Genomic DNA, 20,501 nt, shown 5'->3' on the forward strand with positions numbered 1-20,501 from the left:
CAAACACACACACACACACACACACACACACACTGCTTGCATTCGCTCTAAATCTGCAGCTGAACAGATTTAAACTCATAATAGCCATTAGTGTTTGTAGATTGGTCGGTGGCGTTTAAGTTCTTGTTGTATGTAGGTGGCTTTTCCCACCTCCTCTTCATCGTTCGCATTTGGGGAAATCTGTGTTGCACAAATTCAAGGTGACACCTATTTCGCCTCTTCCATTTGCTAAATTCCGATAGCTTTTTCGCTTAGCGTGCATTGCGCGTTTTGTTTACTGTTTTTCTTAATCGTTCGCTTCTCGTTCGGAATTATCAGCAGGCCAACTCAAATCCGGATTGAAGAGGCAACACGCGCAGGCAAACGAGGGAGAAAAAAAACCAACACAAGCTAGTGCCACTTGAAATTGGTTCGTTGCAGAAAATACCTTGAAAGCATACAAACACGTAGCAACCAATTCAATCTTTTGAATGCGATACAAATGAATCTTTTTCAACTATGGCTGCTACCGACGTTTAACTTCACTTTCGACCAACGAATCGAAGAGAGGGAGAGAGGAAAAGGGCGAGTGAGACAAAAACACACTCCTTTAATTATGTTTTACTGGCACACTAAACATTGTTCACATTGAGTTTTAAGCTACATTGTCTCTTTTAATTCAATAATTTGGAAGGAGGGAGCATCGACGACGACGACGACCAATTTTAATTAAATCCGATTAGAAGAGCTTACCTTAATGCAAGCACAACGCACTAATCCTCCAATATAGTTAGACATCAGCTGGGGGATGACATCTTTCTATATCGCCTTCATTTGGTTTCTCTCTCTATCTCTATATTTGTGTGTGTGCTTAGCATTGTATTGTATTGTATTGTATCAGAGAATGTTGGGAATTCGTTTTGCTCCTCGTCGTTTTTTTCCCGGTTTGATGCTGTATATGTGTGATTCGCTTTGATCTGTTTCTGCTTGGTTGTGCTCGAAAGCCAATTAGCTGCGTAATCATGGCATTTATTTAAGAAAATTGCATTCATGAAGAAATCAGCTTCAAAACTGTAATTTGGCTACTTTGTACGTTTTTCGTTCTTTCAAAAGGATCAGTTTCTTGTGTGCGACACTTTTGTTACAAACTTATTTCATTTCTGTTCCTATTTTTGCCTTGCGATCGTTAAAATGTGCCAGAACATCGTAAAAGTTGCATCAAGTATGAAAATCTACTGTACGCCACTCTTCATCTGCAATCATTACTATGAGGAGTGAATTGATAGAATCGCGCAATAAAAATTGTAATAAAATGTTCTATGCGCGTGTGCTCATTTTTTTTATCTCTCTATCGCGCGCATTTTTGCATACATTCGCTTTCAAAAGTTTTCTTGACATATTTTTCAATGCGATTTCTTTGTCAGTTGCCGTTAAAAGTTTGGCCGGTTATTCGTCATTTGCGTATAATGCAATAATTAAATAAACGGACTGAAAAAGTTTCGTTTGGATGCGGTTTCAATGTTGTTGTGTTTGCCCATTGCTTTTTCGACATTTGCCGGAAATACTCGTTCGCCATGAAGATAATTACTTGCAACTTTTCGTATTTTATTGAAGTGTTTTTTTTATTCTCCGTCTGTTTTTTCTGTATGTGTGTGGTGTGTTGCAAGCACGCGCCTCGCTCTCAACCGAATTTGTTGTGTGGCAAACAACACAAACGGCCAAAAATGTTGACAAAAGATTAAACACGATGCAAAAATCATAACGTTCGTTCGTCATAAAACTCAACTGAGATTTTACTTTTCGCAAACGGATTATTGAACGAAAAGTTTTTCGAGGGTTTTTGCCCGAAATTTATTATTCCTCTGCAATTTCTTCTTCTGCCCTTCGACCAAGTATTTTCCATTTTTTATGTGGCCTCGCAATTCATGTTCATATTTGATGGTTTCTCTCCTTTTTTTTATTGCGTACATCTTTATTTCGACAAAAATATTTTATGTGGCAGAATGGTGGGGGCAAGTACTTGCGATTTTGATGGATATTGAAAGTCCAGCATCTGAGTATCGAGAGAGAGAGACAGAGAAAAATAAAAATCATTCCGCCGAAGCCCATGATCCATCATAAATGTCAATTTATTAGATTTATTTATACGTGTATATGCTGGCATTCCAATATTTATGGTTATGAGTGCAATAAATAAAAATTATTTATGCATTCACAGGTAATAAGTTGTAAGTTGTTTTCAAGTACTAACAACAGAAAAATACAACGCGAATAACAACAGCAGCGGTAGCAGTGATATAATAATTACGGTTTCTTATCTTCTCATTGCAGGTATTGAAACGGAAACACCGTTTTAGCCCCATACCAAAATTATGTAAGTAGTTTGTGTGTTTTTTATTATCCACTTATTGCGTAATAGAATTTCGCAGCAACTTATTTTGGAATGTGTATAAAGCTCTCTGTGTTGCTTATGAAACTTATCGAATTTATGCAGAGCAACTCGGTCCTCTTGAAAGCGAAAAGACGACGACGACGAAAAAAAGCAGGAATTGTGCCATAAAATATGCTCAAAATTCATTCAACCGCAGGCTGTGGAATAAAGTTAGTTTTGAAAAGTGGATCTTGGGCGAAAAAAGGACTCCAAAATTGGAAGAGAGTGAACTGCAAAAAAAAATAAGAACTGAGTGAGGGCGTTGACAAAGTGAATTTGTCCAATTTTATCGTCATCATACTCATCGTTTGCGTCGTCATTATCATGGCACAGTTTCACTTTGGTAACTTTTTTTGTTTTCGACCACAGCGTGGCGGTGGTGGCAGCGGCCACTTTGTGTGCCGATCTCTTGCCTCAACCAAAAACTGGTGCCATCGGTCGGTTTAGCATGCGACCATCGTAGCAAACTTTTATAACTTATTTTTTTCTGTATGTCACCGTGTACGAATCTTCTTCGATGAAGAACCACTTTTTTGCTCTTCCTCTTATTTCGCTCTTTGTCTCCTCGTAAAACTTATGAAATGGTTTTTTTCCCTTTGATGCGCGCATTCATTTTCTCCGCCGCTCTCAAACGAAATAATCTTTCATTCTATTCAATTCTTTGTGTTACTTTGCCTTTGCTTTGAACATGTGCTTTTTTCGGAATGTCTTCTTTTCTCTCTTTCACTCTACCTCCGGTAATTGCCAGAAGGGTAAGTTACTTTTGTTTCGAAACCATTTTCAAATGGAGTGCACCACCGACCACTTTTTTTTCATCTTCTTCTTCGTCGCATTGTTTTGTCGTTGACACACACAACAACATTTATTGCCATTTCGGTTGTTGGTACTTTTCTCTCCGGCCTTCGTGGCATTTTTTTCAATTGTCTCGCTACTAACAAAAAGAACCATTAAAAATCCAGAGAAAAATACTGTCAGTTGTACACATGCTGCGTCTGAACCTAGGGGCTTTTATGTCGGTTTGGCATTCGAATTTTTATTCACAAATTCACGCTCAGTGCCATGCATTCGCAACGCTGCCATATGATTTCTATGTAAACATTCGCACTCGCATTCGTATAGCAGTCGTATTTTGCTGTTCTCGGACGTTCTCACTAATGCATGCACAAACACGAATGAACGAATGAATTATGTAGTCATAGCTGCATTCGTCGCATTCGCAAACATTCGAATTTTTGTTCTGAAATGCGAATGCATTCGCAGCATTCGCGAGAGATAAATCCCCTTAGATCTGAACAGACATTCATACGAATGCTTTAATAGCATGGAAGCAAGCACAATGACACAATGATTTTGATATTTTAACAAGTTTTCTTTCTGCTTTTTCACAACATTGAGAAACAGACTTTCTATGATACAAATAAAGCTGAATTTATTCTTAACTCCAGTTTGATCAGTAGCAAATTGCCCTAAATTAATGAGATTTAATAGGTAAAATGAAAAGAAATTAGTGAATTGAATTGAATTATTTTTCTTTCAGAGTGAAAATTCGCAATTTTTCAAGTAGGAATTCAAGAATTTAAAAAAAATTTGAACTAAATTTCAACCAATTTTCAAGATTTATTCGACAAAATCAAGAAAACATCGAATAAAACTTGTACATTTACCAATGAAACACGAAATTCAGAAAATATTTTCTGTCTGGTTAGCAGAAGCGTCATCGTTAAAACCGTATACATGCAATCGTATTAATCAAAACAGAACATAAATACCCATGTTATATGGGGCAGTGCACCGGGCGTCCGTGTGTAATACACAGTTTTTCATGTGATTTATCTACTTCAGTATAAAATTCTCACAATATCAATCTATTTTTATACCGTGTGCGTGCTATATATTTTTTGACATTTGTAGAGTTAGCGCTGACAGTGAATGTAAATCATGATCACAGCACTACTTATAAATACTATATTTAACATCGTCTCATTCATTCTTGCCGTATATACTTTATGAATGTGCTCAATCTATTTCGAACTGTACATACACATGCTAAAACCCAGAATTGTGAGTGATTTTTTTTCATTTCTGTTATTGTGAGTGACTTTGAAATTTGAAGCCACCGCATTTGCTTGCGTCAGTCGATCTAAAGCAGCTATCTCGTTTGTACTATACTATAAAATAATACGATGAACACTAACTGTTACCCAACTTGACAGTGCAAATGTCATAAAAATATTGTTATTGGTCTAATGAAATTTTTATCGGAAAACTTTATAATATTTTCTTCAAAGTGTAAATTGCTGTGATATTTGTTCAAGCTATGGACAAATTATGGAAGAAAGAAGGGGCGAGTTGCGTGTTCGTTAATCTTTGTTTATTCGCTGGAAACAGTGAAAAAGCCGAAGATGGATGGGAAAATCTCAGTTTATACGAATCATGCAAAGATAATCAACATTCAACCGAGCTTCGAATGAAGGGAAACGTAAAATTTCGCTTGGGTCTTTGGACTGACGCAATGGACTTTTCCAATCAAAGTTTGTGTTTCGCTGAAGTCAATTCGGAGAATGTTACCCTGGCGTATGCAAATCGATCGGAGTGTTTTTTTCGCATGGAAAAATACCATGAGGCACTCATCGATATCGAATTGGCCGAAAGTTCAAACATTTCAAGCCGTTTGATGTCGAAGCTCGACCAAATTCAACAAAAATCGATGGCATCAAACGAAAATGCGAAAAAATGTGGAAAAAATGAAAAAAGTCAAGGAACTGAAAAATGTGAAATCGACAAAACCAACGAATGTCCCAAAGTGAAAATGAATTTCGAGCAGAATAGAAATTATCCATGTATGGCGAATGTACTGGATATAGAATCAAACCAGAATTTTGGCCGGCATTTGATAGCGAAATGTGATATTCCAGTGGGGCAAACAGTATTGATCGAAGAAGACTTTGTGTCAATGAGAGTGGATGATGAATTGGTGTGCGGTACTTGCTCCAAACCAAAAATGAACTTCATCGCGTGTGCCAACTGCACGGAAGCTGTATTTTGTAACAGTGACTGTATGAAACGGAATTTGACTCACAAATGGGAATGTGGCACCATTTTTGCGCAATTGCACTATCGAATGCGATTTCACATTCAAGCGATCCTCTTGGCCGTCGGAACATTCGGCACCGTTGAACGTCTAATGGAGTTTGTTGAAAATGTATTGCTTGAAGATCCTGATGAAGTACCTCCATCATTGAACAACGCTCAATTGAAGTATCATTTCTTTTTTAAATTAAGCAAATCCGCACCGATTCTTCCTCAATATCTGCCGAAAATAAGTCAAATTTATAATAATGTTCTAATGCTTCCCAAAACCAGGGCCCTCTTTGATACCGACGAAAAACAGCGTTTTTTGATGCATTTAGTACTGCATCATTTTCTTGTGATCAAAACCAATTCAATCATCAGCAAAAATCCATGGTCAACTATTTCCGTGTTCAACGTTCTATCGATGCTGAATCATTCTTGCGTGCCGAATATTTACCATCCACGAAAAGGCAACCAGCAATACTGTGTGACGATAAGACCGGTCAAGAAAGGAGAACAACTTTTTATTAGCTACTTACCAATCAACAATGAATTGTTATACGAAGAACGGAATGAAAAATTCACATCTACATGGGGATTCAGTTGCATATGCGAAAAATGCCGTGGATTCAAAAAACCAATCGAACCAAATTCAATCATTTCGGATTCCAATTTTCAATTCATCGTAGAGAATTTCAATATTGAAGGCAATCGAGATAAATTACCAATTTTGATGGAAAACTGTATTATATTTTTGAATAATTTCGGAAACACACCATGTTCAAACGAGATTTTGATGATCGTTACTATTTTCGTGGTTTTGTACATTGAAACGCTTTCATAACAGTATTTTGATTTCGATTAGAATGTGATTTTTCCATTAGAAATGAAACATTTTGAATAAAAAAATACTTAAATAGTCAACGAACATAATTGAAGCCGGCTAATGATCGAATCGAGTAACTCGATTAAACTGTTAAAATGTATTTTCCTCAATAAAATAAAAGCTATCATGAAATTTGACGTGATTTTTTTTTTTTTGGAATAATAATCTCAAATTTTCCACCAAATTGGTAGTAACATTCATATGTGGCACACATTGCATGCATATCGCTAGAACATTTTCAATCTACATCAATATTTCAATGTATTTCAAAGTCTGAAATGACTTGTGAAAGGTCAGTGTATATTGACTGTCTATTTATAAGGTTGCATAATTGATACAAAATCCCAATTTTATGGAAATGACTTGAGTGTCTCCTCCTCTTTCCATTTCCGTAGCAATTTGAATATATTTATGTGTGTTTATTGCTTCTAAACAACATCATACAAATATTGACGTTGTTTGCATCATCTCCACCTTTCAGTTGTCCTCTCTGTTTCTCTCCCTATCTTTGCTGCCACTTATTTGCCTCTATGTTTGTTTCGCTCTCTTCGTTTAATGTCCCATCCGATTCTTGGCTGCAATTAGAGTGAACATGAATGTTAAACACATTGAGAATATGTATGCTAAATTGATGAGATCCAATTGAGCCTAGACAAAGATGCTCCAAACGGAAACTTGATTCAAGTAAATATTTGCAGATTACACGAGCAAACACGAAAATGGTGTACTATCCACAATGCTACGTACCGTCTTGTTACGGTCGCTCTGCACAATAAATGCTACAATATTTATTTTCTCAGTTCTTGAAAGTTCTTGTTTCGATTTTCAAACTAATCAAAAGTAATTTTCGATCGAAACATTTTAAGCGCATCACTTTCATGCATAAATATTTGATGCATTTCAATCGTTTGCCCAAAATTCTATCACTGAATATTTTTCGACTTTGTGTTAGCTTAGAGTTTTTGTCGAATATTTTCAGAAGAGATTGAATCCCACGATGAATCTAAAGTTTCATTATGCAGAATATGGATACGTCTAGTTTTGATGTAAAAGAACTAAAGTGAAGAGTGAACATAGAAAATTGATTTGCTCTCCGGCTGACGTTGCTAAATGGCCGTCAAACAACTAGAGCCAAATTTATGATTCATGAGTGTCTGGCATGAGAATGTGAATTCAGACAAACTCACATACACACACACCGAAAACATTTGTGAAACAAAGCTTTTCTTAAAGTGTTTTTGCATTGAGTTGCTCATTTGATGTCGGCCAGCCACTTGTCTTTGGGTCTTTTTCTGTTTGTTGCACAGCCAACGTATTATGTATGAGCATATAACGACGTTAAGTGAAATATACAATAAATCATCGAGCGTTTTATGCAACAGCATTATGAAATGTATAGCAGCTGTAGTCCGTGGCAGGAGCAGCACAAGCAACAGAAGAAGCATTTCAGCATCAGCAACAAACACGAGCGCGTTATTTACAAAATGGCCTGTTCACTGTGTTTTTCACTCCGTGTGTCATGTTGGAGGTGGTTTGATGACGACGAGATGATGTGTGAATCATTGGCTATTGTGTTTGCTGGCTGCGTGTTCGAGCACATCTTCACACATATTCGTCTCACTCTTTTCAGACACCACTTCCATTGCCACCACGAGCAGCATCGCTGCTGCCACCGTCGACATCGTCACACACACACACACACACACATCCAATCTACCATCTATTATTCATACACGAGTGAAACAGAAAAACGGGTTCTGTACGAAGCGTCTTATCCCTTTTAGCAGCCGCTTTCATGTATACACAACATTTTCAATTGTGCGCTCTTTAGCTCAAATGAATTATGGCCACAATTTATTTCATCGCTTGTTGGCGCTCATATGTATGTGTGTATGCTGCGATGATGATGACGACGACGACGACGATATTTATATTTATTATTATGATAAAAACGTTTAATAGCAAACTGAAATCCGACATTACCTCCTCCTCAGAACACAACATTTCATCCAAATGTTAATCGATTGGTTTATTTTTATTTGTGGTTGAATTTCCTCTTTAATTTTTTTGTGTATGTACACTGATAAACGAATTTCGGTTTGGAAAAAATCAAATTTAATATATTGAACGGTACACAAAGGAATTTATTGATTCAATAGGGCTTCACAGCAGCCACCATGCGTACACACAATGAGAATCCCCGTACGGAAATTCAACAATGGTAAGAAAATCAAACATCACATCGATTGTCAATAAATTTGTATGAAAACATTTTTTCGGTGCGTCTCATAAAATGTAATCGATTCAATGTATATATACATTATATGAGCCGAACAAAGTGTTGGATGAACAACAGCAACAACAGGAGAGAGAGGGAGAGATGAAAAAAACACCGATGAAAAATGACAAGCGAGTCTGTTTGGTGTGTGGGCTTTCTTCATTGTTGTGTATCAATATGGATTTCAATATTTCTTGTATTTTGTGATTGCTTTTCGCCACTGCATTCTTACTTTGCGTCGCCTCTATTTGCATATGTACGACCATGGTGCTGCGCCAATCCATTCCTTTCTCGAACACACTAGACGTTCGATCCCAAACAGAACTCATTTTTTTCCCTTTAAAAATTCAACAAAACCGTTATTATTGTTGTTTGAGAAATGCGCATTGAATAAACGGAAACATTCGTCCCCATTTCCATTTAGTATGGATGCTTCGGGTGTTTGTGCATACCTGAGCTGCATTAACAAATAAACGGCGGATGATCTTGTTGTTGTGGAATTATAAAAAGAAAACTCATAAACTGAATTGCTTGCCAGCACTGTCGATACGGTATGGCTACAGCCATGGCTGGCTGTCGGCATAAATGCCAACACAAGACATACCGCAAAGAACATATCAAATGAAATGGCATCGTTATATTTATAAATTTCAATGAGCAGCAATTCGTGCTCCACTGCAAAATCAATGGCATTTAAGGATTTGTAATGGGATTATTAAATTTGTGCGAATGCTTGGGGAAATGGCGATTTTCTGCACTCTCTTTCAATATCGAATGCCATAACCGAGCCAAAAACCATCTCTCATTCGGCAATATCGATTTCAAATCGATAATAAATGAGAGAGAGAGAGAGAGAGAGATGGAGACTTTTGTTTCGATTGCGCCGATCGGCAATCGAGTACGGCTTTTAACATGCAAATTAATTTTGTATTAATCCGGTTTTGGTTTCTCATGCCACAAATTCAATTGGATTTTTGAATATTATACCCATTATTTATACATATTTGCCTTTTTCTATTCAGATTGAGAAAGGGAAGAGAACGAGTGTGCAAGATGAAGAGAAACAAAACGTTTTCCGGGAACGGAAGGAGCTTTTATGCCGAATAATACACCAATTACGGGAAATAATGAGTATCATAAGAGGTTTCTGCTGTTGCCTCACTTTTCCTTCATGCCGTACACAGTTCGATAGGTTGTCAATTCGAGAGCGAGATTCATTGTAGGGAAAAAGAAGACGAATGGTATTGATATCGCTTGGCATTCATTACAACGACTTTGATAATGGAATTTTTCTGTTGACTCGGCAGGAAAATTTACCAGGCAAATATGGCTCAACTGGTGTATTGTATGCGTTGAATAATCATTATTTTCTACAATAAAATACGCAATCTGTGCCTTATGTGCTATCCATATTCACTTGCTCTCATTCTCTCTCTCTCTCTCTCTTACGCGCGCTAGCTCAATTCCACCATGGTTGTATGCATTCCAACAGCCAGTAAATCTGCTGTATCTCGTTGGCATGCCGTACGCTCATGAGGTACGTGAGTTCGTGCGTCAAATGTTTCGTCTAATTTAGTTAAATGAGCATTTTACTTCCATTGTGCCATTGCAATCGGTTGCCTATTGTGTGGCGTATATCCAAGACTGCCGGCGAATACTTGCGGAGTGATGGTATTGTATTACATGCACCATCAAAATAAAAGTGTAATCAAATCATCCAATATTAGTTAAGCGTTGCAAACGCATGTACGAGACATGATCAAAATCATAAATTGGTCGTCTTTTGTCACAGCATTCCGTTATGTATGCGCACTTTTCTCTTTCGTCGGTCTTTTCTTCCGTTTCGGTGATAAAAAAAATACAATTCGTCGTTCTTATGAATATATCAAGAATAAGTGATTTTGACTGGCTGGCACATGCTCAAATTTTATTTCATTTGCTACTGCCGTCGCACACACACACACACACATCTCAAACACCATCACTCTTTTCTATCCGCTTAGCAATGGAAGAGAGCTGAACAGATTATCGATGAACTTTTTATCGTATTCATCATGCGAACGGCGAACAAGCGCACACAAATGAAAATCGAAAAAGTTTTTCGGACCGAAAAAAAAAGTTTGTTTGACACTTTTCTGGTATCATCTCTCTCTTGCACTCGCTTGTTCGCTCGCTCTTTTGCCTTCAGCGTACACTCCATTTTATCTCATTTCGAAATGGTTTTAATGGTCGAGTGTGGGAAAGTTTGAGTTGAACATTGGTTAACTCAATCACATTTGCTTATGCATTCGATTTCGAATGGAAAATTGAAAAACCCACACAAATCAATAACACTTTTGCATGCACAATTATTCAATCGAAGGCAAACTTGTTTTCAAATTATATAATTCGGTTCTGTTTTTTGGTAAAAGTGTAACAATTTGCCGTTTTGCTTCACCGAAGCACAAAATCTCAATTAAAAATTTTGAAAGGCAGGTGGAACTAGGAGATTTGATGCAAAGAGAACAGACAACAGATACAATGATTTTGTCCAAACGCTTGGATACGTACGATGATTTGGTCTCAAAAGTTCAAGACGATACGATAAGTTGGAAAGAAGCTTCATAATTCTCTTGGAAATGAATTTATTCTGGATGAAATTGCGAATATTTTCTTCACCATCATCATCATCGTCTTCTTCCTTTTGCTTACCAATAAATGTCCATTTTAATCATCTGTGGAAATAAATACTTAATTATAACTCGCAACAAACGGTAATTTAATTGATGGTTTGGATAATTGTTGTATTAAAACTTACGCTGTATATTAAAAGATCGATGAAGGAAGAGGAAATATTCCATTTGAAAAGTGAAAATATTGTAACAGCATTGGCAACACCCATGAATTTCTATGAGTTGTTGTTTTAATGACGGCAATTCGTTGACCCCCTTGATCCATGTATACAATACTATGAAAACTACACACTTGGGCAATGTCAGAGCACAATAGTGAAGTGATGACAATCGACACAAAACTACGTCAGTTGGAATGTCGTTTTCAATGGGACAAGAGAGAGAGACATAGCGAGTGAGAAATGGCATGTAAAAGTTTTCTTAATAATTTCATTAAGTAGAATGTTCAGTTATCCAGTTGGTGTTTGTATTACGATATTATCGGGCTATCCCATTACAAGGTTTTTGGAATTGCGTATCGGGTGGAAAGGAAGCCGAGAGACAAAGCGAAGGGGAATGAGAGATGGAGGAAAGTTCGTGGCCAAACTTTCAATGGTTTTCTTGGTTGGGTTTCATTTTCTCCAGTGGTTTTTGTTGAGAAAACTACGTGCATGTACAAAAGAAAAATTGAATTTCATGTACAAAACACAATGACGACGACAACGAAGAACCGGCAGAAGACTCAATTCCACTTAATTAATTAACTTTTTCAAGTCAGCAAATTTTCCAACGATGGAATCGACAGGTTCATTGGATTTCGAAAGTAATCGCACAAAATGAATGATCAATCATCATCATCGACGTATAGTGCGTGTTCGATGCAAAGTGATTCGCTTTAGTGCTTAGTGTGCAAACAAATATTTGCGTGTTCGATCAAAAATACACCGCTTCGAAAAAAAGGGAATAGAGAACAAATCAATCGATAATCGGAACAGATTACATCGAGAGATGCTTTAATGGCCGTTGTAATAAGCCACAACCGAAACCGATTTTGCCTCATCGCCTTTTCAACACAGATTTCATATAACTAACTCACTCACCGACAGTCGGTCAATTTGTGCAGAAAGATGGGCGCGAATCATTGAGATTGAAGCTGAACATAGTAAATACATTTATGCAATATAGTCTATTTACTATTGTCATGGAAATGAGAGGAAATATGGAATGACGACCGACGGATACCATTACATGTTGTTCATTTTGATGAGGTTTATACTCTCTCACATCTCATCATCATTTTCCGGTCGCTGTTCCATTTTTCCCATACACACTCGTATATTCTGCTTTGAGTGCTGCGCTTTTGATAGAATTTCCATGTAATTCAAATACATTTGCAACTATTCAATGCTCTTGTTTCGTTTTTGTTGGGCGTAAATTTCGAAAAATTCCCTTTCGCTTTTTAAACTCTTGATTTCCGTTGATGGATTCCGTTACATTTTTCTATTTAAAAAAAATCCCGAAATAATTCATAGGAACAGTCTGTTATTGTGGCAGCGAGTGGTTGAAATTCAACGATTTGTGCGGATTATAATGTCAAGTCATCAGCCTCAATTTACAACAACAAAAAACGTCGACCTAGAAACGAAATTTAAAAAAAAAACGAATTTTTAAAAAATTTAGGCCCATTTCGAATTTTCAATTAGAAAAAAATCTATATTAACGATTATCTTCTTTCAATAGGCTTAGTTTGGATTTTCAATACGGTGAAATTCATGAAATTCGTTTAAAAGGCTTAATTATAATGAAAACACAACACCCACTTGAAAACAAGTTTTCATTTTCAAACTGACGAAGAAAAAAGGAATTGAAATGGTCAAAATCATTCAATTTTCAGCGAAAAATAAAACTTGGCAAAGATTTCAGCTGCAATTTGTTCCAGTTTGCTTTGTTCCCTGTGCTCCTGTAAACGGCGGAAAAAGTAAATACGCAAAGCTATAGTGATTCAAGTCGGTCAATTGGAAAATATTTCGTGCATCACGAAAAGAGGACGACTTGTAAACCGCTACAAAACTTACTCTTGCGCGAAACATTGATAAACGAAGTGCTGGGTAAAAAATGTACTCGTCAAGCTCTATTTGCCATTCGATTCGATTGGGTTCCATTTCGTCCAAAAGTGAGTGAGAGATAGCAAGCGAACGAACAAACCATCGCGATTCCGGCTTGATTTGATGAAAGATATTTTTCGGTTGATGCACAATGTCGGCTGCAGTAGACAAAATCAATGCATTCAAAAACACTCTAACAACAGCAGTCAGATTTTTGTTGTACAGTAAAAATACATAATTGAGAGTATGATTGATAGTAGTTTTTAATTTGTTTTGCACTTGTGTGCAGCTCATCGTCTACAAAAGTACCACTCCATTCACTTCGTCTTCTTTCATCATCCAAAAATAAGCACAAAAACGACGTGAGACTGACTGTGTGTGGTCGAAAACTTTATCGTCAATTCAGCTGAGACGCGCGAGGACGCTCACAAATGGAGAGATAGAGAAATCGGTCGGGGTGCATTTCGGTAAAATGCACTCAAAACGATTTTCGACGATTGTTGGAGAGATATTTCCAAGTTAAATCGCAAACTATTACCGCAAACCTCTTGAAATACATAATACAGTCGGTAATTGTGTGGCTCTTCTCGGCCATAATTCAAAATTTACTCCCACGAAGAAGAAGGAGGAGGTGGAGCAGACGGCAAATAATGAAAAGAAAAACGAACTCGAAAATTACACAAGAAATTGTGAAATCGAGTTATCCTTCTGATTTACACTTATCGACACTTCATTTAACTTTAATAAAAGTTTCTGCCACTTTGCTCTTGATGTGTTTTGCTCTAGACGCCACAGAGCCAATTCAAATGACTAAATTAAAGTAACCGCAGACATTTTACAGAAAATAGAATCGACGTTGAATTCTTCTGCAAAGTATACAATTTCAATTGGTTGCCGAAGGTCAACGATATTGAAATGTGAAACTTGACAAGTTGCTTTCTTTTGGTCTAGTTGAACTCGATCGTCATTTTGTTCTATCATACGATGACTCGATTCAGTACCGATGAAAAATTCAAATTGAAATCGATCGACTTAATCTTCTTGGATTATACTCAGTTCTTTTATTCTTGCGCTGAGTTATTTAAAGGTTCCGATAATTCCATTTAAACTATAATTCTCGCTCACTGCTTTGGCTCATTTTAAAATTCATTCTCCTCTTTCATGGTTTATTCCAATCGATTTTTCCTATTTTCTTCTGGAATGCGGGAACTTTTTCTCCTCATCATTTCGATAATAATTCACGTGCATTTCACCCTAAAAACCGAGCTCCAAATAGAGCAATCATGCGATGTGGTGCGTAAACATTTAAGTTCGGTGAGCTGAAAATATGCCACGTCGATAGAAAATTTACGACATTTTTTAAAATGGAAAATCAATCGGTAACGTTGCTGTATCAGGCACACACGGTTGCCTCATCAGCAACATTCAATATCGTTCAATTTTATCTCAAGCTCATTCGTGATGATGTTCCGTGCGCGTCAGTGTTTTGGCGTATACTGTGTCGAGACGTTAATTTAATAAAATTGCGTAATGGAAAATTCTCATCAACGCAATTTCTACCTAATTTTCTTTCCTTTTGATTGCTTATTTGTATCGGGGTTTTCTTTCAAATGCGCCACATCGAAAGCTTCGAGGCTTTTAGATAGAGTGTGTCGTGTTTTTTTTTGCTCTTGTATTTGTTTGGCTTTCCATTCAATCGATGAATTTCGGTGGAAGAGAACAAACAACCATAACATATTAATTAGCGTAATTAATTTCGAACGCCAGACATCGATTGTGCTCTTTTTTTCCTTTCCTCTTTCTTCCAATCGCTCCCCCTCTATCTCTTGCTTTGGATTTTTTTCGTATCTGCCCTGACTACGGTTTTGTTCAGCTGCCTGTCGTATTGTTTGATTAGAGTGCTTTCTTTGGTTATTTGGTAAATATTGAATTTTCGTGCCTATCGTATCTATGCTATCCACCCCGCTTCCTCTCTCTCCCGGCCACGATGTCATTCGCATGACTTAAAATTGATCGAACTAAACAAATACGACGACTGACACTGTTAGAGCGTTTGGACAATTTCCAATTCAAGATGTACATGTTAACATTGTGTTACATTTTCGACTCTTTATACGAAATATCTCTCTCTCTCTCTCTCTCTCGATGAGCAAGCACAATACAATTTTCATAAATGCAACGTACATTTCTTAATTGAAATTCAAAAACATTGTATTTCTGCTTGTTTACTATGCTCAGCATAGTATGCTGTAATAGTCCGTTTAGACTACGAAAATCTCCAAATACTATTTCAAATGAATTCATTTATATAGAATGCGCCTGAAGGACTACATGCGGACAACCGAAATGAATACAGTCGAACAATGCTGAGCAAATGAAACGACTGAATCTCAATGAAAATGGTAGATTCTTCCATTTGAATTCATATTTGACGTCTTTATAATTACTGTAAACACGAACAAATTGATGACTTAGTAAAAGCAAATGGTTGTTTCAATTGAAATTCGAGCTTCATTTGTTATCAAAACAGAATTTTTCCTATCGAAATATGAATCTTTCGTGCGAAGATTCACAAAAATAAGTCACAAAAATGACTAGCAGCAAAATTCGTGCAAAATTTCGCGCATTTTTTTCGGTTGGATGTTGTTTTTCACGGGGTGTTCCAATTTTTATGGTCGATGGTCCCAAAAAAATGGTTGGCAACGCCGTTACCGCAACGGTGCAAAGACAATTCGAATAAATTTTTATTAGTATCGTCACTCGGGTGTAAGTCTCGATACTCGAAAATAGCACCGTTTCCATCCAATGCGATATAATCTTCGATAAAAATTCTTTACCAACCGAACTCGAAGTCGACCAAAACCAAGAAGACATCATTTTTTCTTTTCTGCCCGTGTTCGGTATATCGCTTATGACTTTGAACCATGACAACGAAGAGAGTTGTAGTCATTGGTGTGTAACATTGGCAATAAAAGTTAAATTTTTGTCTTTCTCTTTCGTGTGAATTTCGATCTTTTCGCAGACAAAACGAAATACACACGTTTCTCTCGTAGAACAAAGTACACAACACTTAAGAGCGAGCGCATGAGGAGAATTGGTTGAAATATTTTCGACGTCGTTTCCAATATGAAGCCAATTCACGGCAGCAAAAAAACAGCGTTCGGACCATACGAAAAGCGATGTACACTGAATGCAATGTTGTTTTATACAATGGCCACGAAATCGATGGGCGACGTCGCTGAAAAAGTGGACGTTGTTGTGTGCTCGTGTTCGGTTTTTATAAAATTGTGATCTCGTCTCGGCTAAACAAAAGTTTTCGGTGTGGTTCAAAGACTTTGTCGAATGGCGTTGACGGAGATGAGAGAGTGTGGGCATGACGGATGGCAGATTTATGCTACTGTTGCAGCGGATTCAATTGAAAATTCTTATCGAGCGAAACTTTTTAATCAGAACTTTCCAGTTGAAGAATGGCAAATTTTATGCTTTGGCAAGCATAATTCGATCGAATGCACCAGTGTTTGCGTGTGCATCGCGCGTGGCTGCGGAGCGATGCAAAATGCATGCCATAATAATTTATCGTGACTTAATCATTCAAGTCAAATGTACATGTTAAATGTAGGTCGTTGGCCAATAAGTTCGATTAATATTTTCATTAAATGCGTTGCACCGGCAATTCGACGAGTGTTGGTTTTTATCCATTTTCGTATCGATTTCATATCACATTAATTACGCGCGCCGCAAATATTTGCGGAAATGAAAGTAGGAGGGAGAAGAAGGAAGCGTTTTGTATCGCAATTTCAGCCATTAAGTGAATCGCACGTCGATGTCATTAATTAACTTGCCATAACTTTTGCTGCTACTGCTGGTGCTACCATGGGTGTTGAATGTCATTCAATGCCACTAAGCTGTAGACATCTCTCTCCGGCTATACGGCAAACAACAGAACCAACACTGAACATGAAAATGACATGTTCAATTGTGTTTGTTTCGTTAGTTTCAACTGTGCCGCTACGAGGGGTCACTTTTGTCGTTTTTTGTTGTTATTTTACATGTAGAATCAATGGTATTAGACGAGGATGGGTGCTACCAATTTCCCTCATTGCAGTCATGAATCGGTGTTTTTTTTCCACGAGTTCAAATTCCGAAATGCGATGACTACCATAGCACCATATATGAATACCGACCGACAGGCCACAAATTCAATGTGTAATGCTTGAGTTATCCCGGTTTCATCTGATAAAAGAGCGAACGAGTACCCATTGAATAATAGCCAAGATTGGGTTCTGCGAGATCTTTCTTTCTCTCACCACTCGCTCGCTTACGTTTTTTTCCTTTCATTGTTTCTCTCCAGCGTTGATTGGATTTTACGTTATCATGTTTTACGGTTGTCTTCTGCTCCATTCACCCGCCCTTTATTTCATTTATACCTTTGTTGTGTGCGAAAGATCATATGCCGCCCGTGTTATAATCAACAGTGTACCAAAATTTGCTGGTCGTTTTTTCCCACTTTCATCCGTAACTACCTAGCTATTGCGAAACATAAGAAGGCGAAAGCGAAAAAAAATATACAGAATAACAAAAGGGCCATGTTAAAGGCATAATAAAATTCCTGGTTCATAAATTCGCATGCCAATGCAGCATTGGCAAACGCCATGCCGTATGCGTTATGTATACTCTCTTCACATCATTATCACGATGGCATTCTTTTCTGCTTCTCCGTTAGCTTTGCTCTCTTTCTTTCCCACTTTGTATCTCCCTCTCCCTTTCTCTTTCTCTCTTTCTGTCTCTTGCTTTTGCGCTTGCTTCTGCTTCAAACACGGTTACGATTTGGTAAAGGCAAATAATTGCAAAGGACACCATGGCGTGGTACAACCAAAATGAACGGCAGGTGAATGACGAGCACAATGAAAACGGTCTTTTGCTCTGTCGTTTTTAACGCACCATGAAAATTGAACGCATTTTCACAAAGCTCTTTATCTTCGCTTTGTCAATTTCATGAGCATTTGCGGCAAATAAGAGATACACAGAGAGACAAAGAGCAACAATACCCGAAAAAAACACACCAAAAATGAAAATGACTACACACCATTGAGAGTGGTAAGTGCGGCGAATCTAATCTGATTTTCGCACAGACAACTAACAAACACACCGAATGAACAGAAAAAAAGGAAACACAGAAACGACGAACACCGAACTCGAAACATTGTGATGAATTACAACCATAAATTTCCGTTGACAATGCGCATCGCCGAAAATTGCAATCGAATTTTTTTCACTTCAGACGACTTGTTTCACTTTTGCCACGCACCGAAATAATAATAAAAAAAAACAGCTCATGAAAAAACGTATTCAAATTTTCGAAGAATGAAAAAAAAACCTGGTCGTCATTTCATTCATTTCACCAAATTTCATGTAGCCCACACTCGTCATCATGTGTGTGAATGTCGTTGAGCCGTTCAGCGCGGTAAAATTTCGATGGTTTTTCTTTATTACAAATGAAGAAGCTTCAAAATTGTGCGCTATCAAGAATAATACGCGTCATTTTTCCACGCGATGTTATTTGTCAAAAAGGATGAGCGACACCGCGTCATGAGCACTCCCTATCTCGTTCACTCTCATTGAGCGTCAAGTCGCCTTTTGTTCGATGATAAAAATTAAATGCCTATAAAATTGGAATATCAACGATATTCGTGTACTTCTTTATCGGTTCGCATAATTTCATCGAGAAATGGTTTCGATCGAAAGCGTTCGTTCGCTCTGTCATCGAATGTTTTTCTTGAAAACTCATTGGAATGTGAAAACCCATCACCATTTTTATGAATCCTCTGCATGTCAAAAAATATATATGACTTCACTTAACATTTACAGCAAAGCGTTGTTATTTTTCTATTCATCTTTTATCATTGGCAATCAACGTCGCACGGTGCGAGCATTGAATGATTTTTAATAGAAAAAACATTTTGTGCGATTTGATGAAATGACGGTTTGATTTTTCCATTCATATCATATCCCATTGTATCCATAAGATAGTGAGAAGTCACCTAAACACGTATATTATTTCATGCGATAATCGAAATGAAAACCGGATTCCACGCCAAACGATGATCGCGTGCAATTCAATTCGTGACATTTTGACAAGCATCATTTAGATGTTCATTTTCCAAACGACTCATTCGAAAATTTCGTTTCCACGAACCTGCGGGATTGATAAATAAACACTTTATTTTCATTTTCGGTTCAATTTTTCTCTTCTTCTTCCTTTCACTCTCGGTCGGTTTATCTAATTTTATATTGTTGTCAGTGTGGCACCAAGTGGAGTAGATATGAAACGTGGGGTGTGTGCCTGATGTACAAAATGGTTGAAAGATCGATTAACGTGCACCATAAAAATTCAAAATTGCTTCGAATCATACGGGTGAACGTCCGCGGCAAAACAGTGTTTGAGAAACACCTTTGTCAGCTTCGCCCCGATAATCTGCCCGTTTTTACGTCATCCACGCGCGCGTTACACACATTACGCGCCAACCGTTTTGGCAAACTGACGATTGAAACCAAGTGCTTTTCACTTTGCACGTTCATCCCGCGAATTGACTTTGTTTTTTTTGCTGTTCTTGTTATTATTTGGTTCATTCATCCATGGTCATGGATGAAGCAATATACGTAATAAACACACTCCAATAACATAATATAGCCATCAACACAAACTTTTTCAATAACCGATTTACAGCACAACACAAAAAACCACTTGGCGCGCGATAGAAAGAAAAATAGCAACAGCGAACAAAAAAAAAGTCGAGGGGGAAAAATTAATATAGTAACATAAGGGCATTTGATGAAATGCTAAAAATCGCTCGTTGTTTGTGTTCACTTTTTTTCTCTCTTATTGTCTAGTTGCATTGCCATTTATATGCCCTTGTTTTAGAAAAACCGATTTCAATTTGTACAATTCGGAATTGAAAAAAAGTGCGATCTCGTTTTTTCGGCGCTGTGAAGAGTGGTGCTGTGTGCAAAAAGTCAAAATGACAGGCGAACAAATTTCAAACATTCAAACACTTAAAAGTTTTCGAAGCGATAGCATGTGCTGATCGTCATTTCCACA

The 20,501-nt window shown here is 37.4% G+C and overlaps 2 protein-coding genes across 4 annotated transcripts in view; both read left to right on the top strand.

Moving 5' to 3' along the window:
• LOC129565296 (tyrosine-protein phosphatase Lar) overlaps positions 1 to 20,501 on the top strand; it is a 396,243-nt gene that overhangs the window by 25,759 nt on the left and 349,983 nt on the right. For all 3 annotated transcript variants that reach the window (XM_055440021.1, XM_055440015.1, XM_055440016.1), the window contains exon 3: positions 2,311 to 2,353. The gene's annotated coding sequence lies outside the window, so the exon portion shown is untranslated. The remainder of the gene's footprint in view (positions 1 to 2,310; positions 2,354 to 20,501) is intronic.
• Positions 4,558 to 6,494, top strand: LOC129565297 (N-lysine methyltransferase SMYD2-B-like). The gene is made up of 2 exons (XM_055440026.1): positions 4,558 to 5,668; positions 5,774 to 6,494. The coding sequence occupies exons 1-2, from the start codon at positions 4,728 to 4,730 to the stop codon at positions 6,324 to 6,326; spliced, it is 1,494 nt and encodes a 497-aa protein (XP_055296001.1). The 5' UTR covers positions 4,558 to 4,727; the 3' UTR covers positions 6,327 to 6,494.

This window comes from Sitodiplosis mosellana, unplaced genomic scaffold, assembly GCF_009176505.1.
Source record: "Sitodiplosis mosellana isolate CC-2019 unplaced genomic scaffold, AAFC_SMos_1.0 Smas_scaffold_2, whole genome shotgun sequence".
NCBI classification, from domain to species: Eukaryota; Metazoa; Arthropoda; class Insecta; order Diptera; family Cecidomyiidae; genus Sitodiplosis; species Sitodiplosis mosellana.